Source organism: Pseudocercospora fijiensis (genome assembly GCF_000340215.1).
Source record: "Pseudocercospora fijiensis CIRAD86 unplaced genomic scaffold MYCFIscaffold_6, whole genome shotgun sequence".
Taxonomy (NCBI): Eukaryota; Fungi; Ascomycota; class Dothideomycetes; order Mycosphaerellales; family Mycosphaerellaceae; genus Pseudocercospora; species Pseudocercospora fijiensis.
Window position 1 is genome coordinate 720906 of NW_006921537.1, and position 24214 is coordinate 745119.

At 41.8% G+C, this 24214-nt stretch overlaps 3 protein-coding genes across 3 annotated transcripts; 2 read left to right on the forward strand and 1 right to left on the reverse strand.

Moving 5' to 3' along the window:
* Positions 1 to 2054: 2054 nt before the first annotated feature.
* MYCFIDRAFT_204084 (uncharacterized protein) lies at positions 2055 to 3072 on the forward strand. Its single transcript, XM_007929993.1, has 2 exons — positions 2055 to 2279; positions 2371 to 3072. The coding sequence occupies exons 1-2, from the start codon at positions 2185 to 2187 to the stop codon at positions 2516 to 2518; spliced, it is 243 nt and encodes an 80-aa protein (XP_007928184.1). The 5' UTR covers positions 2055 to 2184; the 3' UTR covers positions 2519 to 3072.
* A 1145-nt stretch (positions 3073 to 4217) lies between these two features.
* On the reverse strand, positions 4218 to 5988 carry MYCFIDRAFT_139852 (uncharacterized protein; the record flags this gene model as incomplete). The annotated part of the gene is made up of 4 exons (XM_007929994.1): positions 4218 to 4377; positions 4487 to 4710; positions 4778 to 5104; positions 5167 to 5988. 4 exons carry the CDS (start codon positions 5986 to 5988, stop codon positions 4218 to 4220), a joined length of 1533 nt encoding a protein of 510 aa, XP_007928185.1.
* Positions 5989 to 6033: 45 nt separating this feature from the next.
* MYCFIDRAFT_176192 (uncharacterized protein) lies at positions 6034 to 6899 on the forward strand (the record flags this gene model as incomplete). The annotated part of the gene is made up of 11 exons (XM_007929995.1): positions 6034 to 6064; positions 6097 to 6125; positions 6167 to 6205; positions 6252 to 6270; positions 6307 to 6342; positions 6422 to 6533; positions 6591 to 6618; positions 6660 to 6698; positions 6726 to 6743; positions 6797 to 6841; positions 6873 to 6899. 11 exons carry the CDS (start codon positions 6034 to 6036, stop codon positions 6897 to 6899), a joined length of 423 nt encoding a protein of 140 aa, XP_007928186.1.
* Between the last annotated feature and the right edge of the window lie 17315 nt (positions 6900 to 24214).

The window sequence follows — 24214 nt, forward strand, 5'->3', positions numbered from 1 at the left end:
TTATTTATAGGATTAGAAAACAAGCTTTATATACTTATTGAATTTCATTCTGATTTCTAGAAACAGCCTAGCTGTACTATGTAGTCTAAGCTGCAAAATTTCTTTTATAATAACATTGAGACTAGGCAGGAAGAAATACCCTAGCCCTTAAGAGTTAGAAACTCTCTAATGCTATAAGGCTTTTACCAATCTAGACTGCCTAGCCTATTTTAAAATCGAAAACATATATTACAGCTCTCTATCTACTAGAAAAAACCGAATCTCCCTAATTAGCTATCTATCTTAGCATTACTGTCTTCGTAATTAGAGAAACCCCTCTAAGGACTACTAGAATTACGCGTCGAACTAGGACTAGTAGATAACCTAGAACCTAGACTACGACCACGTCCCTAAGTAGTAGCCTAGGTATAAGCATTTGCCTACTATAGTAGCAAATTTACTACTACCTAGGCGCCCTAAGGAGTACTCTAATCGATGCTAGACGGGACTAGTACGTATAGACGACGCTAATTAGTGCCTACTCTGCTCCCCGGATTGCGAGGCGGTAGAGGTACTATAGGCGTCTAACGATTCGTATTAGAGCGTAGCCGAGAGACGTAACCTAACAAAAGGATTAGTGTTTTTGCTTTAAAAAAAAATGTATAAGACTAGATTCAACTTACTAGAGAACTCGTATTAACTATAATAATTTAGGCTAGTATAGTTAGTATAAGCGCCCTTTAGGAAAGCGATATCCTAACTATTAATTCGATAACTTAGAGTTACATACTCTAAGTACGGACCCTTTAACTGCTTGCAAGGACCGTACTAGCCGTTACTAGTATATACGCGTCTAGCAGTAGCCGTATATACAAGCGCAGTAGGCAAGTAGTTAACATTCGATTTTAAGCCTAAATTGAATGCCTTAGCCGCCTTACGCAGACGCGGAGGCATACTTAGAAATAGCCGAGCATTATCCTAGCTCGTAATGAAATGCCTAACATTAACGTTACGTAGCTAAGGCGGAGTCTGCTCCGGACTAATATTAGTTAAGTACTAGATAATTCTCTAGAGAATCGCGATAGTTAACTAAACTTCCTTAAGGACTGCGCCTAGTTAGTAAATTGTTAGAAAAGGGGAACCTCTAATAGCAATACTTACTAGTCTCTATAAGCTAGAGCTTATTATAATGCGAAGGGTGCCGATTCTTGTTTAGATCGTTACTACCGCCGCCGCTACTACTACTACCTATACTACTCGCTATACTCCCTAGGCTAGGATAAAGAATTATCGCTATAATAAAGTCTCGGCTAGCTATTAGACTTGAAAGGTCTTAGTAAGAATTTGAATTCTAGTAGAGGCTGCTAGTACTAAGGGGATTGCTAAAGAGTAGATTGTAAAAGTTCAAGTTATCTAGTTAAGTTTAAGTATCTTTTATAGGCACCTACTAACCCTACAATCACGACTAAGGACATTACTCTAAAGCAAACTAATTAGTAAACAATATAATATAAGCACGTACAAGTAGTACAGTATATAAAGCTGTATATAAAGCAGATATAGTCTAATATCTAAAGGCAGTTAGAAGATGAAGTGAAGCTCTAAGCCTAGATTTAGAGTGTCTAATCTGAATAGCACATTATCTCTACCTAAGGGGGAGTGTTATAGTTCAGTTAGGTAATATGCTAGTTAGCTAATACTATCAGCTAACCTATACTAAGAGGAAGGACACATAATAGGTATATTAACTGTAGTTTCTGTAGCAGGCTCCTAATCCTTCTTTGTATAGTTACATAGTTGTCAATCCGATAATTAGTTGCATCCCTAGCACGATTCACAACAGTACGTGCACGGCGCACGGAGCACGCCGTCGATCGGGAATCGTGACTGCCAAGCCCTCTCCCTCTCTCTACTACTGCTTCCTCGCTTTCGACTCTTTCTCGCATCACACCACACGCAACCTGATGTGCCAGGCTACGAAACGTCACCTGTTTCTCATGTAGGATTGTATAGGAAGAGGTCGGATGTTCGGTAAGTCTCTCAAGGTTAGTATATATTCATTGTATCTGGTTGCACTGCTGGTAAAGAGATCTGTACTACATTAGCAACAACGATCAATTCACTGCATTAAACAAACCAGCACCTATATCAGCAGTATCACCTGCCCTATCCTCTACCTTCCTAAAACCAACCGATCGATTACCCATGTCCGCCCTCGCCCTCAAATCCCTCCTAGGCATAGGATCCCTCGCCGCCTGCCCTCTCGGCGTGGCCTACATCCTCACAGCCGATCACTCAACGTAAGTCCACCTTCCTACACACACATACACACACACTCTCTCTCTCACACAAAAACCCTCTTAACTAACATTCCTTGCTTGGAATTCCCAGAATCCCCCTCAAAACCCTCGCATCAAGCAACATCGAAAACCGCTTCAAAATCTTTGACGATCGCGCCCAAGACTCGCTCCCTGTGGCTGAGAGGAGACATCGAGGGCAAAAGATAAGGGAGGGGCTTGCTGTGGGAGGGGTTGTTTGAGTTGAATTCTTGGGGGGTTTGGAGTGCGTGGATAAGGAGGGTTGAGGGTTTGGGCTGAGAGCTAGTCTATGTTACTGACGGCATATCTTGAGCTGCTAGTAGGACTGCGAGTAATAAAAGGCGCGCGGAGCATGGTTTTTAGAGAAGGCATAGGAATGTTTGGAATTGAGCCGGGCGGGAGTTTGGCTATTGCATTTTGGAAGGGGAAGGTTGGAAGTTTGGGTACGATGACATTGAAGGCGTTCCGGGTTCCGAGACTTTGGACGTTGGATGTGTACATTTGGGAGTCCTGCAATGTGATGTTGTGATTGGAGTTTGTTTCGGGTCCCGGTGGTGGATAGTACTGTACTTGATGCCTTGCGGGCTTGATGGTATAGTGTGTGTGTGTGCCCTCTTTCAGGAACCGAGTGGATACAAGGATACAAACTTCCTCTAAGCTAGGTTGTTTATATAGTAACTGCGACTAGAGCCCGCCTCGGGTCCCGGCAATAGATAGTACTATACTTAATACCCTACAAGCTTAATACTATAGTATATATATACCCTCTTTTAAGAACCGAGTAGATATAAGGAATTAAGGATACTAACTTCCTCTAAGCCAGGTTGTTTATATAGTATTTATCTATATAATAAGGTATTTAAAGGCTTACTATCCGACTAGACAATAGCCTATTAGGCTCTTATATAGTTACGTTACTAGCCTTCTAGCTCTAGCTTCTCGAGTCTTCTAATTCTGTTACTAACTATTACTAGTTATTACTAACACTTCTAGTAATATTAACTAGGCGACCGTATTGCGAGACCGCCTACGCCTCTATTTGTGCCTCGATTAGGACTGTAAATACCTTGTTTAGTCTACTATAAGAGCGGAGGTACTAAAAGAGATAGAAGAAAGCGAATTTAAGGAAAAGGAGGATATATAAGATATAGAGGTATATAGGATAGTAGGAGAAGGCTGTTTTAAAGGAAGGATACTATATATAATATATAGCAATGTAACTATACTATATAGCAATCTAACTACTTCTATATATATATATATATATATATATATATATAAATGCCTTCTTTTTAACTTAAAGCTATTTTAACTTCCCTTTCTTTATCTCTAATACCTAATCCGGAGACCTTCTTTAAAACACTCGATATACTACCTAATATAATGCTATTACTACCTCCTTAACTAATAGCAACCCTGTTTTAGTTAACTTAGATAATAGTAAGGATAATACTATAGCGGATTTAGACTACTAATAATAATAGCGAAGGGCGGTACTACTTGTTAGTAGTTAGCTATAGTCCTACTATCTTATTTGTTAGTAGTCTATAGGTATTAGTTAGCTAGGCGCTTAGGGTCTTATTTAATATGTTTATAGTCTACTTTAATAGTCTACTATCTACTTACTAGTTTTCTATACTATAATCTATAGCTTCTTTACGCCTTAATCTACTCCTTTTATATCTATAGTACTAGCTGTATTAGGATAGTCGGCCTTATTAACCCTAGGGATTGCCTACTCCCTAAAACCTTAAAAGAGGGTATATAAATATATAGAAAAAGTCTAAACTTTTACCCTTATTATATGCGATAGTCAGTTAGTTACATAAACTCTTCTTAACACTCTTCTTAAACAGCAGTATAGAAATCCCTAACATACTAAGGAAACCCCAACTCAACTATCATTCAATTCAGACCGTGCTATATGTGCCTCCTTCGAATCCAAATCTCAGCCTTCGCATCCGGCAGAGCCGCAGCCTTAAGATCCCGTGTCCTCCTCGGCCCAGATCCTGCAATCTTCACATCAAAATTCAAAACAACATACGCCAACATCAACTTCATCTCCTGCGCAGCGAAAAACCTTGTCCCATCAAAATCAGCATTTTCACACACACTCTCTCTCTTCTACATGCCAAGATCGATCAAAACGAGGAAATATGTGTTGTGTTGTGTTGTGTTGTGTTACTCACCTCCCCGGACATGCATGTCTCCCATACCCAAAATGCAACGCCGACTCACTCGTTAACACCATACTTTCCCTACTGTGCACGAATCTAAACGCGTCGAATTCGTTCGGGTTTTCGTAATTTGTGGGATCTCGGTGGATGCCGAGGTTTGGGACTGCGATTTTGGTGCCGGGGGGGAGATGCAGGCCGTCGGGGAGGTCGATGCCGTGGGGGGATGTGATGGTTCGCTGAGGGGGAGAAAGAAGAGGGGTTGTTAGTTAACTTCAGAGGGGTGGATTGGAGGGGATTGCTTACGGCGATGCTAAAAACGGAGAAGTCGTTGATACGCATGGATTCGCGGATTGTGGAGTCGATGAGGTGGAGGTCGGTTACGGCGGCTTTGGTCCATTTGTTGTTGTGGGCTTTGAGGACTTGTGTGACTTCTTCGCGGAGAGCTGTGATGTATTCTTGGGCTCGGGAAGAGCTGTAGAGTTCGAAAATTGCACTTGTGATTGCGAGGCTTGTGGTGTGGATGGCGAGCATGTTTAGACGTAAGAGGCGTCGGGTGATCATGGTTACGTCTAATTCGATGGGATCGTTGCAGGCAACGCATTTTTCTATCAGCCATTGGAGACAGTCTACCTGCAGCGAAGGTTAGTAGGTAGCTAATTATACAAGATCGATATCCACATCGATTGACTCACTGGGGGATCTTTGTTCCCAGCTCTCACGGCCTCAATTCGCCTCTGGATCACGGGTGCCGCATGTTTCAAGACCATATTCCTGTGATGAACGCTCTTCCGAGTCATAAATGCCGCCGCCAGGGGTCGGAGAAACGATATCGGGATCATGTTGATCAACATGCCTTGCGTAAAGATCTGGTATCCATACAGTCGCGTGTGCTCGAGAAACTCTGCATTTCTGCAGAGTTCCGTGCCACTGAAGACGCGATTTGCCGCACGAGTGACAATCCGGATTGTGGTCTCATAAAGCAGGATAGGTTTCCATTCATCTGATTTGGGATGCCACTCGTCTTGAAATCCCAGACTCAGCTCGTCGTAGATATCTGGCGTGAAAAGTGACAGCTTTCTGGTAAGATCATGCCGGACGAGATCGATGTGGAAAGCACCAACCGCGATGTCACTGTCGCCAGTATACCTGACAGCAAGGTTGTCTCTTAGCATGGCCATGATACTGACATCTGCGTCCGGTCTCTGATAGACTTCTCTCATCTGAGACTGTGGTAAGATCAGGAAAGGCTCTTTGCCCCATTGAGGAATCACAAATGGTCGATCGTGTTTTGAGAGGCGGTTATATGCTTCGATGGTGAGGGAGCGGCTATGGGTCATAGATTTCCAGGACCATTGAGGAAACCAGCTTTTCGTTGATCCAGCCCATTCTTGCGATCTCAGGAACCGAGCTCGTCGTCCGAATGTCTTTATCGAGAGGTAGGATGTGATGTAAAGGATTATCAGGAAGAATGTCGCCTTCCATAGGAGGACAGCAGGTTCAAGCGTCCAAGGCATGGTTCATCGGCCAGGAGGTTGCTTATATGCTCTTCGGAGCTAATGATGGTTTTGATTTCGACTGGTAGTCTGCGCGGTGCCACTAAGCTTCTTATCCAGCACATTAAGCGATCGATGAACACAAACAAATCAGGAAGGTTGATTATCTTCGTTAGTCTCCTTGATCGCGATCTTTGAGCACCGTATAGATGTTGTCGATGGCGGAAGGCTCATTAATGTGCATCGACGATCGAGGAGGAGAAAGGAATGCAGAAAGAATCGAGGAAGGAAAGCCATATCTTGGTAATCAAGACTACTAGACATGGACTCCGCTGACAGAACCCTCGACAGAGGAATGGTACCAGTACGGCCGGCGTGCCGAAGAGGTTGGGCCGAGAAGAATACGAATAAAGTACGAGGCTTTCCGCGCAATTGATCGATTGCGTGCGCTGAGTTGAGACTTTTCCTGTAGTAGGTTCTGCCTTTCTTGCATCGTCCTCTCAAACGGGACAATGCTATGATCCCTGTACATTGGATTTCATGGCAGGGTTCAAGGAAGCCGGCACGTGGATACAGTATTCTAGAACCTAAGACTCCGGCAGCATTGTCGCAGTTCACTTAAGAAATCACGACTGTAAGTCGATCATGAGAGTGTTTGGCTGAAGGTAGTAGTTGAATTGTGCAATCTGGAGCAGCGGCTGAATGCATCTGACTTGTGCGCAAAAGCGCTAGTGAGACGACTTGATATACAAGAACAGGGTCGCATTGTACCAGCGGTAGAGAATCGGCAAAGAAGTAGTAGTCTTTGATTCGCATGTTCGGTCGCCAGATTTTAGAGCGGCCGCTTGTGACCCTTGGCGGAGGTGAGGTTCAGGTCAGATGTAAAGGTTGTCTAGTGCTGTTAGGCTGAGGTTGGAATAATAATTGACTAGCTAGCTGGCTTCGAGCTACCTCCGTTTAGGCCTTTGTGCATTAAGGATTACGTTGCGCGGTAGTGAATTGGTCAGATTGCACGTGATAGATTTAAATTAGGGCTAGCTTCCGTCTTTCCGAACAACTAATTATATACTACTCTACCTAATCCTTTACCTAAAGGCCTAAAGCTAAACCGCTAATTTTTATCGTAGATTCCGCTATTAAAATACGATCTCGCTACACTAACGACAACTAGCAAATCTAATACGAGGAGGTTATAGCCCTGCTAATTGCGAGTCTAACGATCTAAAAATCTTGTATATACGACGTGTACGCGCTAAGTTATACTAATTTAGCCGAGCCTACTTCTATAGCTTTCCGCCTATCTAAACACACCGATTCTTAACATATCGCTATATACTAAGTTAATACCTAGAGGTCCTTAATTAGGGCTATTCGACTAACTTCTTCGCTATACGTACCTACGCGCGACTTCTCGCTATCGAGTTCTTGTCTTCGTCGGAAATAGCGGTAGCAACACTCTCCTTTATTTTTAACTAAACTAACTCGAGGCCCTTCGGAAGGTACTTCTAATCGACTTCCTTGCTAGATATAACTACGCCCGGTATAGTAGTACTAAGTTCTTATTACTTTGCCGACGCTAGTTACTAGCGACTTAGAAGGTTCGAAATAGATTATTACTACCCTACTTAAGACCTATACGAGCTCGTATACCTAGTATTTCCGAATAACTTTGCTATAACCGGTATACCTCTACGGACTATCGTTACTAAAATATAGCTAAGTAGCAGACGCGACTCGAGCTAGCAATTCGAGTTAGTACTCTAAATACTAAATAATACTAACTACTACTAACTACTACTAACTAACACCTATACGACCTATACGACCTATACGACCTATACGACCTGTATAGTATCGCTAATATAAGCGACTCTAACTTAACTAATTAACCTAATACTTCGGAGCTCGATCGTCGTCTAGATAGAGGCGCTTAGGGCGGAGGCGCTTAGTATGCTTCTTCTTCTTATCTCTCTAATATTCTAGCTATATCCGAGCTCGATCGACATTTAGGTAGAGGCGCTTAGGGCGGAGGCGCTTAGTATACTTCTTCTTCTTGTTTCTCTAATATTCTAGCTATATCTAAACTCGATCGGCGTAGCGAAGACAATACCGCCTTGCCGACTCGACTAGAATATAATAAAGATAAAGACGAGGATATAGTTACACTAGAGGATCTAGATCTACTAGGACAGACGTCCGACCTGCTAATCTATATAGTCGATTAAGATCGCCGCCGCTAGCGCTAGTATTATAGCGACTATTACAACTCTAAGTATATACTAGGCGATAAAGATCGCTTAGCTGCTCGACGCTAGCCTGTCCGCTAACCTATCTATTAGCCTAAGCGGTCTGCTCGCCGCCTAAGAAATGCTAATCTTAACGTTATACACGCTTAGCTAGTTAATAATAGTCTAACTAAAGACGAGGATGCTAATATAGATAAAGACTCGTAGAGCGAGGGCGAGTTAGAGATCGAGAGTCGTGCTAGCAATGCCTCTAACGACGACGATAACGATTAGCCTAGATAGCGGCCTAGTAAGCGCGGCCTCGATAAGATAAACGACGAGGAAGAGGGCGTACTCGATCCTACTAGCCTCCGTAGTCTACGTCGCACGCTAAAGCAGAAGTACACTATTGCTATATAGCAACTCGCGCAGCTTAGATTGCTAATAGAGAAGATAATGTTTATATAGTTCGGTAAGGCGGGTATAAAGACCTACCGTAAGCGTATATAGGCTGTTTAAGATATGTTGCCGAATAAGCACCTTATTAGTGCTATTTAGTTACGTACTAAGGTTAAGAACTTAATTAGCAAGAAGTTCTTTAATGCCTATAAGCTAGAAGACAGTCTTGCCGCACTACGTCGCCTATCTAAGATATATAATGTAATCTATAATATCGCCCTAAATTAGTACCGCCTTCTCGAGGATTTTATGCTACTAAATACCCGTAAGGATACTATATAGCGAGCAGTATCGTTCGAGGACAAGCGGAACATAATACAGAAGCGTATCTATACGATTACATATATAGTAGTATATTTAATAGCACTAAAGCGGGCCTCCTAGATGCTAAAGTCGCTTAGCCTTCTATTAGTATATATTAGCAATCTTCTGGTACCTCTTATCGACACCCTCTATAGTATAGGTCTGCTTCCTACGTACAAGACTATACAAGCCTTAATTAAGAAGAATGCTAATACTTAGCGGCTAAAGATCTTAGAATAGGCTAAGTTGTATATCTAGTAGATCTGCTACGACAACTTTAATCGCTAGGCAAAGCGGAAGGACTAAGGCATTGCCGACAATAATAAACAGGTTAATATTACTAACTCGTATATCGCCCTTTGCGAAGATATACTAGAGGGGGGGTTAACGTAGGACATACTAGACCGCTCGAAGCTAGTACTTACCGAGAACATTATCTAGAATATCGATAGCGACGATACTATCGTAGCAGTCGAAATATATTAGCTCTACGAAGCTTGTATATATATATTTGGTAACGCGATTAAGGGCATCTTTAAGGTAGCGAAGGATACCGGCAATCTAGTCGAAGAACTAGTATATCCGGAGATTAACTATAGCTTCCGTAGCAAGACTTAGCTACTAGCTATGCCTCTATCGTAGAATAATAAGATCTCGAATAAGGGCACCGCCTTAGTATACGACGACATCTACTAGGGCAATCTAGGTCTAAAGCTAGAGGATCCGATTTTCGATAATAGATTGATTATTAACGTTAGTAATTAGCTAACTATCGAGCGTATGTTAGCTATAATCTTTAGTAGTGTCGAGAATAAGGCTATATACGATAGGAAGTAGTATGTCCTTCTAGTGCCCGCTTAGTTCTACATCTTTATAAACCTATGCTTTACACTATTCCGTACCTATTAGAATAAGAATAAGGCCGGCGATCGTATAGACTTCTCTCTATTATCGGATATCGATTTCTAGGGTATAAAAGAGGTTAATCTAAAGTTACTAAAATTCTTCCGTATATAGAGACTGCTAAAGCGTTGCTTTAAGGCCCGCACTATCGCCGTATTCCTCTAGATTATAGTTAACCGTAGCTATATCTCTAAGGATCTTGTTAGCGAAGGTAACTAGACCCGGCCTAAGGTCGTTAAGTAGGCTATTGTCGAGAAGATGTCCGCTACTAAGTATATAGATATCCTAAAGGAGATATATAAGCTACTCCTATTACTAGAAGCATAGGAGGGAATGCCTAATCGACCTGCCTCTACCGACAATAGCGCTACACTAGCTAGGCTAGATAGGGCCTTTACCTCTATATATAGACTAATAAAGGAGATCTCTTTGTTTCTGCGCGTCCGCTATGCTGTCCGTATATAGGATGTCGGTTACCTTCGTCGATACGTAGACTATACGATCCCTATATTCCTTAGAGCTAGACAGAGCAACTATAGTCGTCTAATAACCTATTTCTATTTCCTCCTTAATAAGGGCGGTACTAAGAACCTATAGAAGGCGGTCCTTACTACTGCAACTGTTAATTAGTCTAGAAAGAAGGGCTATACTATCGGTAGTAATAAGATAATTAAGCTTATTAACTATGCCCTATCCGAGGACTACAATCGCCTTACTAATTCGACTTATAGACTTGCTGCTGCCTTTAAACGAGTATCGATAAACCGAGAGTTATCTCGACTTATCCGCGATATATTTAGGGAGAATTCTAGTGTCTATCGGACTAGTTACTATACTAATAAGGACATTAGCGCGGGCGTATTCAATCGAGCTAATAAGATCCGTATCGATAGGTTCGCGAAGTAGTAGCACGGAGATTTTACGCTCTCGGACGATATCTAGAATATCGGTGCAGATTAGATGCTATTAGTCGTCGAGAACTTTAACGCTACTAACTAGAACTTTATTCGAGGCCGTACTACGGTGCTAGAATCTAATGCCTTAGAGGGTCCTAATGCTATAGAGCGCCTAGATAGTGTTAATTACGGTCTAATTAAGGATGTAGTACTTGATCTAGAGCGAGATAATATATAGGTTTAGCTTGCAGATAGTACTGCTTAGCTATTCGAGGGTATAGAAACCTAGGACCTAACTAGGACAGGCACTAGCGCAAGCGCTAGCAACGGTAGAGTAGAAGGAGCTAATATAGGTCTCCTCGTACGCACAGGTAGCCTTAGCAGTAAGGGCAGTAGTAACTTCCAAACAAATAGAGCACAGAGCATAGAGCATAGAGTATAAAGTATAGAGTATAGAGCACGGAGTATAGAGTATAGAGCATAATATTTGATATATTAAGGTAGGACTATTCTTGTCTAAGCACTAAACTAACGCCTATAATGTCGTCGTTGTCCTATAGCAGCTCTAGATTGTGCGCGCCTAGCGGCGAAGTAATAGCGGTAGACTAGAGTGCGTGCCTCGTACGATAATAGCTTAATAGCTAGCTAGGCTAGGCGTACGATAATCGCTTAATAGCTAGCTAGGCTAGGCGTACGATAATCGCTTAATAGCTAGCTAGGCTAGGCGTACGATAATCGCTTAATAGCTAGCTAGGCTAGGCGTACGATAATCGCTTAATAGCTAGCTAGGCTAGGCGTACGATAATCGCTTAATAGCTAGCTAGGCTAGGCGTACGATAATCGCTTAATAGCTAGCTAGGCTAGGCGTACGATAATCGCTTAATAGCTAGCTAGGCTAGGCGTACGATAATCGCTTAATAACTAGCGTTACTCTAACTAGCGGTTAGCGGCGAAGTAGTAGCGGTAGACTAGAGAGCTACGTCGGCTAACGAGCGTAGAGCACATTCTGTCGTCGTACCGAAGAGCTTTTCAAACTAGCTATAGCCTAATGCGAAGTCCTTACCTATGCCTCTAGTCGCTAGCAATTCTAGCCTTAGGCATTCTCGCCTTAGGCATTCGACTAGCAGTAGTCGGCGGCTATTACGTTAAAAGTGCGATAATATATAGCCGTTATTGTTGCCTTGCTATTATAGCTGAATAGCGCAATCCTATTAGTAGAGGCAAACCTTACCTGCGATGCGCTAATATAGACCTACGCTTCCTAGTTTAACTTCTTCTTCTTCTTCTTCTTCTTCTATATATACTAATATACTAATACCCCTAGCAATATACTAGCTATCGGCTTCTAATAGCAATAGTGTCGATACCTCTTTATCGTATATAGGTAGCTCTATAGCGATTAATACTATTCCTTGCTAGTTCTACGACTTGCTACCGACAGAGCCGCTTGTCTAATAGTTAAGGTTCCTCGATCGGTAGAGTTTGTTTAGTCCTTCTTTTAAGGTCTCCGATAGGCTTTATCGACGTAAGACGTTGCGAAGGCGACTCTCCTAGCGAGTAGGTATACTATAGCTTTAGCGGGCGTCGACTACGTATTTAACCGAAAGAGTATAGTTTTTATTAGAACATCGCAGAGGTCTTAGATAGATTGGCGGAGGTAAAAACTCTTCGGTAAGGTATACCTATAATGCGGCTAACGGTCTAACTCGGTAAAAACTCTTTAGTAAGGTATAACTTAAGTAGCGGCTCGATAGCGACTCTCCTACTAAGTAGGTTAGTTCGTAGCATTGCTATAGGCCTAACTCGGTAAAAACTCTTTAGTAAGGTATATCTTAAGTAGCGGCTATAGGCTTCCTACGTTCGGATTCTTTATAGGATAATATACGCGCATCTAGTTAAGTCGGCGTAACGCCTTCGTTAGGACTGTTAGTTATAATAACCTTAGTCGTTACGTAAGGGCCTCTAGTATACTTAAGCCCGAAGGCGCTTAGTCTTAGTCTTTACTGCTACACGACTATAGTACTGCTACGCGACTGCAGCCCGTTGCGCATTAAGACTGCTATTCGACTATAGTGCGCCTCCTCTTCTAGTAAGCGTATCGATATTGCTATATAACTACAACGCGCTCGACAACCTTTTTTGCGGTATCTCTAACACTAAGGGCGCGGTTATACTCTATTGTTGTCTAGGTACTAATAAGTGTCGCTTTAGCGAATAAGCTGTTGTTGTTTCGCTTAATAAGTCCCTTCCTATATACCTCGTACTATAGTTAGTAATAGAATGCGTTAATTGTTGCGCATTGCGCGTAGCATATAGGCTATATATAATTCTAGTATACTTCGGAGTATATGCTTCTATAGCCGCTTAGTGCCGCTAGTTAATTAGATCCCCGGACGCTACTGCTCGTTCTTCTCTGCCTCGTATAGTAACTAGTTATCGGAATGATCGTTCTAGGAGAGTCTAAGCAATAGAGGGCGTTAACGTAAGAGGGCTATCGTAGCTTCTCGAAGAGTGCTTGCGCTCGATATATATTATCGCCCTACGTATCTATCCTTGCCGTATATATTATAGTGCCTACAAGAGTATGCGGTATAATAAGTATAGTACTAGTATCGCTAGTGTCGCTAGTGTCGCTAGTATTAGTAACTTCTCGGGTTTCGGAGGCGGTTCTTAGTACCTAAGGCGGCCGTCGTTATCGTATTAGACACTTTTGTTAGCGCTATTTGCTAGAAATGCGCTTAATCGACGTATCTCGCTACATTAGTAATGTACTATTGTAAAAGTCGTAAAAGTCGTAAAAGTCGTAAAAGTCGGTATTGTAAATGCGCGGAAGGAAGCAGCTATAACGTTTAATCCTACTAATTAAGCGCTCTACTATACTAAATCCGGGGTCTTAGCGGGACTCGGCATCCTTATCGCTTCCTCGAATTTACGCTTCTCGATTAGCTCTTATATACGATTTTTACGATACCTACGACTACGATACCTACGACTATTTATAAGCCCTTCTCGGCAAGCGCGTTAATAGCTAATTTAATGTGCTTAACTACAAGGGCAAGCCTATAAGGACACGATAGAAGAGCCTGCTTAGTAAGCCTATAAGGACACGATAGAAGAGCCTACTTAGCGAGCTTACGAGGACACGATAGAAGAGCCTACTTAGCGAGCTTACGAGGATACGATAGAAGAGCCTACTTAGCGAGCTTACAAGGATATAATAGAAGAGCCTACTTAGCGAGCTTACGAGGACATAATAGAAGAGCCTGCTTAGCGAGCTTATAAGGATATAATAGAAGGGTAGTAAGGAAGGACCTTATTAAATGCTAATTCTAGCGCTAGCTCTCGTAGAAGCAGCTTAACTAGGCATCCTATATTATATACCGGCTCTCGTAGAAGTAGCTTAACTAGGCATCCTACATTATATACCGGCTCTCGTAGAAGTAACTTAACTAGCTCTCTCGCAGAAGCAACTTAACTAGGCTAGCTCTCGTAGAAGCAGATAAACTAGGCTAGCTCTCGCAGAAGTAGCTAAACTAGGCATCCTATATTATATACCGGCTCTCGTAGAAGCAACTTAACTAGCTCTCTCGTAGAAGCAACTCAACTAGCTCTCTCGTAGAAGCAACTTAACTAGCTCTCTTATAGAAGTAACTTAACTATCTACTACCTACTCGGCAGATACTAGGATAGGATATTGTCGTCAACTCTACTACTACGACTGCTTGCTATACTTAGGCTTCTCGTACGAGCGCCCTCGCTATATAGACCCTTAGCAGCCGTAGGAATACGAATGTTACGACTACTACGACGACTAATATAGGCTTGTATTAACCGCTCGGTTGCTTTATCGACAGTTATCTCTTCTTCTTCTTCTTCTTCTTCCTCTTCGGCAAGGGTAGAAGCAGAGGTAGAGGCAGATCGACGGGCGCCTAATAGCTAAGCACTACGGCGTTAGCGCTTCCTAGCTAGTAGTATATCGGTAGAAGGCTTAGCAGGATTAGTACTATTAGAAGGAGGGTTAGAAGGTACCGCCGCCGTAGTAGGTGTCTACTAAGCCTATTAAGCCTGTTAAGCCTGCTAAGTCTATTAAGCCTGCTAAGCTAGGCTGCCCTATATACCGGACTAGCGTATAGTATTCGCAAAGGCAGATCGCCTTAATAACTAGTTTAGGTTGCGCTGCTCTGCCTCTATCTACTATAGAGTCCTATAGGTTACTAGACGTAGATCGGCTAAACTACCTTTAGGACCCTGTTCTTCTCCTACCTATTTAGCAGTATCTGCGATAGCCTTCGCTACAGTATCCTGCTTTGCCTTCTGTTCTGCCTTATAGGCATCCTAGTTAGCGTATACAGCTTTAGCAATGCTAATAATAATAGCAAGTAGCTCGTCGAGATCCGTATCCTTATACTACTATCTATTTAATTCTAGTACGACCTATAGCAACCGATCTTTGCTAAGATTTACATCCTCCTATATATCTATTAACCGAGCGAGAAGGAAGACCTCCGATATAGACTATATTAGTCTATCCTTTATATATATACTAGCTAGTATACGAAACAGGCGGTTCTTACGCGGATATAGGGTATCAATCTTCTTTAAGTACTAGTCCTTAATATGCTTAAGCCTAAAGCTCGGTCTTGTGCCTTTGCCTAGTAGGTTAACTAGCTTAACGCGCTTAGCTAGTAGTTTAGGTAGATTAGCTATTAGATCGGTGTTGTAGAAGTTGTAGCAATCTCTTCTATCTGCTTAGCCTAGTAGGTACGGAAACTAGGTTAAGTGTTCGCTATAGTGCTTATTTATTACTACTCGAAAGCAGCGGCCTAGTATCTTTAGGTAATCGTTTAGCGTACCTAAGAAGACCTTTAGAATGTTCTTCCGGCTCTCTAGCTTAGATTTATTCTATATATTACTCTCCTTAGATTTGCCCTTACGGCCTCTAGAAGCACTATCTCTAGTATCGGTATTAGCGTTACTATATACATCGTCTTAGTCGCTCGTACTACTAACATCCTTACTAGGAAGCTCTTGTCGCAACCTGCTAGGTCCGGTAGTATATATACCTCTACCTCTACTACGAGCACCTCTGCCGCGACTACCTCTACTACGGCTACGACTACGACTACGACCGCGCGACTGCGACTGCGACTACGACTACGATAGTAGAAGGATAGAAAGTATACTAGCACCTTCCGGCATACGCTTAATATAGTCCCCGGTATAGTATAGTACGAAGAAGAATATACGAGGTCGATAGAAGTACGGCTTATCGAAGAATCCCTCTATGTTTAATAGAGCTAGTCGCCGAGCAATACGACTAAGTCGTTGCTAAAGGTCTCTAGGATTACGAGTAATATTGAACTTCTATTAGTATATATTAGCGATATTAGGCACGTCTAACCTAATACTTACTATAGTAGTCGCTGCTATATAACGAATAGCGGAGTCTAATTTACAATACTCGTCGTATCGGTCGTCCTAGTCTAGCTTTAGCACCCTCGTAGTATAGAAGGAGATAGTGCGGGTAGTATTAACGCCTAGACCTGCTAGGCTATATTAGTACCTCTTAGTTAGATCCGGATTATCCTTAGTTAGATATAGCAACTAGCTACGGGCGATATCGACAAAGTTAGCGATATACTTATAGCTATCGATAAACACTAAGGACTTGCGTATATTCTATAGTATTGCTAATCCCTTTATAATCTCCTTCTCTTCTCTATTAGGAATTAGTAGATAGGATACGGCATTGTCGATCACTATATACAATATATCGTAGTCGGTTAGATACTCCCTCGGGATAAACTTAATAATATATATAATTTCTAGGCGATCGATGCTACTACGGATAATCTTAGTCTTATACGGGTTAGGGCCTTCCTTGCGTATACCGGTATACTTCATCGTATACTTAGTACACTCTTTATCTATAGTAGCCGAGGTTAATAGAGTGCTAGTATCGATACGTAAGCGATCGCGCAATTAACCGACCTACGAGTATTTATCGCGGAAGCTAGAAGGTTTACCTTAGTTATAGATTAGATGTGCCTTATCGATAATAACTAGGCCGACCTTCTCTCGTATACGCCCGTCGTTTAGTAGCGAGAGAAATTGCGGTAATACTACCTATTCTAGGCTAAGCAGAATATGCTAGAGCTTGCTATTAAGGATGTTCTTAAATATACCTAGGTCGATCTTCTTAGTTTTAGTAGAGATATGTACTAAGTAGACTAGACTACTAGTATTGCTAGCTATACGCTCGATTGCTACTGCTTATTCGGCGCCTAAGCGGTTTAATAGCACTACTTAGATAGTAATTATACTAGTTAGCATTGTAAAGCCCTAGAATAGCAGACTCTTTCCCTCGCCTATACGAGTAATAAACAGGACATTATTCTAGCTATAGATAAGTGCGTACATTACTATCTTCTACGCTAGTATAGGAACGAATGCTAAACTAGGGTGCTTAAAGTCGAGGAGTTTCGTTAAGCCCTTCTCGATAATTTCCGCCTAGTACTAAACAGTCTCCTTAAATTAGCCTACTTGCTATACCAACTCTTAAATACGCGCGAGGGATGTCTCTAGATCTATAATCTTCTCGATACGCCGCTTAAAGTGCCGCGCCTATTCCGACTTTAGTTAAGGCAGCTTTATCGGAGGGATACCGAAGTCTAGACGTACGCGTATAATAGCGGAGCGACCTAGCAGTAGTGCTTAATATAGTTCTTAACACTCGAGTTGCTGCTTCTTCTAGCGCGCGGCCTTCTTAGCTAGGCGCTGCTTGCGGCGGGCTTTATCGCTAGCTATACTAGATGCTAGATGCTAGATGCTAGATGCTAGATACTAGATGCTAGATACTAGATACTAGATACTAGATACTAGATGCTAGATGCTAGATACTAGATAGACCTCGAGTCGAACTTGTTAATTAGCGGCCTCGAATAGTTTAGATAGCTTTCTCCGGCGGCGGTAAGGTCTAAATTGGACTATCGATTTAGCGTACTTTTATAGGCGGCGGAGCTTGCAGAACACTCAAAGTTTGCAACTACGTATTAGGTTTATCGAGATTAGGATATAGGTTAAAGATATTAGAGGCTAAAGGGTTAGTTTGCCCTACTAAGTCGAGGCGAGTATACGACTAAATTATACAGTAAATAGACACGCGGAGGTTGTAGAGGGCACTAGAAAGGTAGACCCCCTACACTTTATTAACGTAGAAGGGCGTCGTTTGTTTGCTCGTAAAGCATATAGAGGTAGGCAAACGAGTTAGTCGAGAGCAGCAATTCACGTTTATCGATAATAACTTTGGCATTTCTAAAGCGACTAGCTTATTAAAATAGCGGATATTCTTAATCGCTAAATTATCTAGGTCCCGTCTCTATAAAGTGCTATACTGCGACTAATAGTTATTAAGCTATATAGCCTATTCGATATGAAATATAGTAGTAGTAACGCAACCTATACCCGCTAGTAACGGTTTAGCTTTAGGCGCTTCGCTAGAATGAGATCTCGAATAGCGCTAAACCTAATATAGTATAGTATAGAAATGGAAGTTACGAGCAGCATACATACGAATTCAACTACGAAGCGCCTAAATAGAGGTAGGCTTCGAGTCGAAGATAGCACAGCTAGGCTAGGGCAGTTGCTAGCAAGCGTAGCAAGCGTAGAAGGCTTCTAGCCTTAGCGTACGGTTAGCCTTAGCAGACGGTATTTAGCTACTTCTGTAGACTATCTTTATATATAAATAACTCTATAACTATAGACCCAATTAATAAGGCGATTAATAATCTAAATAGCTAGGATAATCCTAATATTGCTACTACTACTAGTAAAGGACGGAAACTAATACTACTACTACTACTACTACTAGTAATAGTATAGGCAACCGAGGGTAATATAACCCGTAGCAATATAGGCAGCTATGTTTAGCATAATAGGATAACAAGACCGTTGCTTAGGCTAATAACTAGAGTCCTACAATATAGGTATTATAGAAGTATAACGTAAATAATATGCTATACGAGGTTAGTACTCTATCTATAATATAGAAGGAGGCCTCTTATATAGGCTTAAAACTCAGCCTAGGTGTATAGGGCCGGTTACTAGCTAATATCCCTCCCTTTCTTCGTATCTAACTAGACACGCTTTATATTAGGCGCGGACAACAAACAAATAGTTATATAGCCTTAGGCACTTTAGCTAAGGCTATTTTTTAGAAACTCCGTAATAACACCCCCGGGGTAGCATTGTTCCTAGATTCTATTAATATACAAAAACAACTTCCTAAGTAAACAATCTACTACGCCGACTTACTACTGCTTTAATATACCGTAATCCTTACTAGTAATAACCTTATTGGCTAGGCGGTTCTCCTAAACTGCTCCGTAGGTATAGAAGCTATTAGTACTAAAGTACTTAGCCTCGTAGTAAGCTTAATTAACGAGGAGGTTAGTAGCCGTATCCTATATAGCCTTCTCCTACTCGTATAGATAGTCCTTAAGCTCCTCCTTACTAAACTAGAGGATTTGTTTAACTTCGTTCTAAATAACGTAACTTAACTAAGGAATTCTACCGACTAGGGTATCGGAAATATAACTAAGGCCTTCGACTAAGATAGCGGTAGGGAAGGCGAATAGTACGAAGGTATTCGAACCTAGAAGGGTAGTTAGATTGCGGTACGCCTTAGTAACGTTAGCGACGGTTAAGTTATCGTAGCCCTTAATCTTAGTGCCGTTAACGACGCGAGAGTAGCCTAGGTCGATTAATATATAGTTACTCTCGGGCTTTAGATTACTATATAGAAGGTATAGTATCTAAATAGAGACTTCGCATTCCTTTAAAGGGTTAAGGACCTACTAAGCTGCCTCGCCTTCGTTAGGCTAACTATCGAATATATAGCCGAGGTCGTCGTTAGTAAGGTGCTTGTTAGTAAGCTTGCTAATCTTGTTTAGTAGAACTAGGCTACGGGTATTAAGCTTCTTAACCTAGTTTTCGAAGACCTCTAGTTTGTATATACCCTCGATAATAGTTAAACAGGCGGTCTTATCTTTAGATATAAGAGAAACCCTAATACGCAGATAGCTAGCACCCTTACTAGCTACGAGCTTAACTATATCTTATCTAAGACGAGAAGTCTCCTTAGTAGGGTAGTTCTTATAACCGCTATTACCTACCTTAAAGTACTTAGTAGGCTTAGGGACGGAGATAAGCTCGTATATATAATTAGGTCGAAGGGCAACGGCTAAGAGCTACAAGGCGGGATGCTAACGGACGATTTAGTTACTTACTCTATAGGTTTAAAGGGCATTGCGGCCTTCCTACTTAGACTTAGGTAGTTTATGTATATACTAAAAGTATATACGAAACTCCTCCTATATTAGGTCGATAATAAGAGGAAGGTATACTCTACGAGGCGATTATATCGAACCGAAGACTCGAGAGAAGATAGTATTACTAGTCTAACGAAAGCGGTCGAAGGAGGTGCCTTAGCCGAGAATGCTAGCGACTAACTTGCTCTAACAATTAGTTAGCGTAAGATCGCGAGTAATAGTGCTAGTAGGGTTGAATACGTAGAGTCCTAAGGAGGTCGGGGCGGGAGCGGGACGTCTAGGAAACTAGTTAGTATAACTAGTCTTAAGGGTAGTAAAGGCATCCTAATTAGTAACCTTACGACTAATCTTTAATAGGCGACCTACGAGGACACTCGCCTTAGTACTAGTATAGAGACTATAGACCTTAGCAGCCTTCTTAATATAGTTAGTATATATAGAGAACTGCTCTTTACCTAGCTTACTAAGGTCGTCGAGCTATTAATAGATAGATAGAGCGGTAGGAGCTTTACCTATAGAGGCCTTAGGAACTATATCGATTTCGGTAATAAGATACGTAATAGAGTCGCCCTTACAGGAACTATAGATGTTCTTAGTTAATAGGATCGGCGAGAGGCCTCTATCTCTACGCTCGCTAAAAGAGCCTTCGGAGGAGATATCTTCTAGCGGCGTATCCGGCATATTAATATCCGAGTTACTATAGTTAGTACTAGTACTAGTACTAGTACTAGAAGGAGTACTATACTTCTTAGTAGCCTTGTAGAGGGCCTAGCGAGCGTGTAATACCTTCTTGCGAGCCGCTTCGGCCTTAGCGCGTTCGTCCTTAACTTACTAAGAGACCTTATAGTTACGGGTCGAGCGACGATCTTTAGCCTATATCTCTATAGCGAGCGTAAGACTAGTAGCCGTATCGGCCTCTATTTCTAGGCGAAGAGCCTTGCGTTTAAGGACATTAACGATAGGAGCCTCTTAACCTTTAATAATAAAGCCTATACTATTAATACGATAGCCCTTCTTTTTTAGTAGATCCTTAGTTGTCTATATACTAAGATCTACCTAGACGATTATATCGTAGTGCTTCTTCTAGTAGGCTATCGTAAAGTCGTTAAGCGTAAAGGACAAGTTAAGTAACTACTTGCCTACCTTCTTACTAGCGGTAGATATACGATAGATTATAGTACGGGAAAGGTACTCGGCGCCTTAACGACGGACCTTATACTTATTAACGAACGAAGAGACCTACTTAGTACGCTCTTATCTACTGTAGGCGAAGTTAATAAGGCTCTTAGGAAGACTGCTTAGTCCTCTCTAATATTCGAAGGCCTAGTCGAGGGTCTTAAAGCGTAAACGAATCTAGGTACTAGCTATCTCGAGGCTATAGACGATAGGAAAGGCTTGTTTAATATCTATATTATTAAGAACCTCGCGCTTAAAGATACGCTTACTAATAGAGTGACGCAAGTTGTTTATACCGTACGTAACTAAGATAGTAGCCTTCTTAATATTTCTATTAATAACGCGTAGTAGGGTACGAGCGTTCTAGATCTTCTCTTAAGGGTCTTCGAGGGTAGTAACGATCTAGAAGCAGTGCTCGAGACTAGTTATAGCAGCTAAGGCGCTATCGGATAGGGCTTCGATCGGGACTAGGGCGGCTAGGCTTAGGTTAATAGGGGCAGGTAGGTCGCCGCTACTACTAGCGCCTAGCGGATTCGGGGCGCCGGAAGACATAGTCGACCGAAGCGGAAGTAGTTTAGAAACGAGTTTGCAAGTGTATTCGTTACTTAATAATAATAATTAAAGGATTTAGATAGAAGGGGGGAGGTAGTTAGGCGGTAGCGAGTTAGTTAGTAATCGAGTAGAAGAAGGAGCTTAGGAAGCTCGCTTTAAATATAGTACGAAGGTAACGTAGTCTATATATTCCGCGCTAGTAAAGCAAACGGATAACGGCTATATATAAAAGTAAAGCTATATACGAGACTTCTTTATTATTAGGGTAGGCTAAAGTTTAATAATCGATCTAGCTAATTGCTAGTAGCGACTACGCGCCTTTATTAAACTTTAGCTATCGTAGACTCTCGCGTACTCGAAATATAACTAGTTAGTTCGAGTCCCTAGTAGAAATCTATAGTAGTAAGGCTAGCGGGACTAATAATACCCCCGGGGTAGCACTAGCTTTTCTCTAGAGATACTTAGTATCGAGGAGCAAGTCGCCTAGGCCTAGCGTAGCTAATTCGTAAATCGTCGGTATATTAGCTTATAGTGCTGCCGTTATAGATGCAGTATTACCTTTTGTGTTAGTAAGTGCGTAAAGGTAGTCCGTGTATTTACCTTCTTCCTTCTTCTAAACACTAAGCTTAATAGCCTAAGGTCCCTATTCTTAGAGGCTATAGGCCTAGGTTGCTATATCTATCTAAGCGGTAGGAAGGGAGAGGGACAGGGAACCTCCCTTTCTTAGTTGTCCTATGTAACTAGTACTAGTTAGGGCAGGAACGGTCTCTAGTAGAGTATCCTATTATAGTTAATACCTAAGGGTAGTCGCTAGAGTCTAGGAAGCTAGAGGGGAGTAGTCCTAGAAGGGTAGAGGGTTAGGTTCGGCTATCTTCCTAATACTACCCCTAGGGTATTATTAGGAAAACACGCCTCGTATAGTTCTATCTAGGGAAAAACAAGAGCAAAGGAATAAAGTTGTAGTAACATTAATCGAAGGTAAAGGCAAAAGCAAAAGACAATAACAAGATAAACTAAAAACAACAAACAACAAATAAGAGTATAAACATTAGTAGGAATAGATAGTAGGTAAGGACTAAAGGTATAGAGCGGCACTATATTAACAGCGCGGAGAACGATTAATAAGAGCAAGGAAATAACGTAGTAGAGTAAAGGTAAGGAAGAGTAAGCAATTATTTAGTCTCGGGGTTAGGGTCGTTTAATACCTATAATTCTAGGCGGTCTTCGTCGCTAGACTAGTCGAGTTCCTCCTCGGAGTTAGAGTTAGATAACTAGAAGTCTAGTTTACTATCGGAATTAATATCGGAAATACTCTACGCGCAATTAATACGTATATAACCCTCCCTTTATTTATAAGTTATTCCTAATAGCTTACTAAGACGTATCTAGGGATACGCATAGTTATTAGGTAGAACAGGATCTATAATCGCAGTAGGATCCTCCTCTCGGTAGGTATCTAAGGTCGGTAGAGGGTCTATAGAGGCACTAACTTCTTCTTCGGTCGGGGGAGGGCAGGTAGGCTCTCTTAATTCGACGATCTTCTTTAGGTTAGCCCGGGGGTGCGAGTGCTTTAAGGTAGCACTATTAAGTTCCTAAAGACGGTACGTAGAACTATCGTAAAGGACCTCCTATACTCTATAAGGCCCTTTCTATTTAAAGGCTAGCTTATAGGAGTAACTATACTCTAGCTCGGACCGGTATAAGAGAACTATATTGCTAACCTTTAGAGGCTCCTAATTAATAGTATTATAGTTATCGAAATACTGCTTTGCCTCCTTACGAAGGCAACGTTATCGAGCAAGTCCCTCCTAAGAAGTAGCAGTTATATCCTTAAGAGCCTTAGCGCGTAGGGCAAGAAGATCTACTCTAGTACGAACAGACCCCTAGTCGTAAACGCTATACGTACGGTAGGACAACTTAATCGGAAGAATAGCGTCTCTCCTAATTATAAGCTCCGCTAGTATAAGTCTAGTAGTGTCGATAACGGTCGTTCGGTCCGCCTAGAGAAGGGCTAGGACGTAGGTAGAGATTGCGACTAACCTATTACTACTATTAGTTAGCTTAGATAAGGCATCGATTAAAGACCGATAGCCGCGCTTAACGATAGTATTAGATTAGGGATAGTACGGGGAGATACGAACGTTCTTCGCCCTATACGAAGTAAGTAGCGCTTAAACTTCTTTAGCTATATTAGTCGTAGCGTTGTCTAAGATAATTTTATAGGGCGTACCCTATCGGTAGAACAAGTCCTTAAATAGGAAGGTAGCTATATCGTAGGCGTTAATAGCACTATAGCCCTTACGGAAATAATAGGGTTTAGGCTATCGAGAAAGACCTTCCCGAATAATATAGAGGCTATTATTCCGGCTTAGATAAACCCTATTACCGTACTATCGTTTACTAA

What these genes read in the sequence shown, in the direction of transcription:
- MYCFIDRAFT_204084 (XM_007929993.1), top strand. Translation starts at nt 2,185, where the DNA reads ATGTCCGCCCTCGCCCTCAAATCCCTCCTAGGCATAGGATCCCTCGCC. An exon ending in CTCACAGCCGATCACTCAAC is followed by an intron (nt 2,280 to 2,370) that starts GTAAGTCCACCT and finishes TGGAATTCCCAG; the next exon opens with AATCCCCCTCAAAACCCTCG.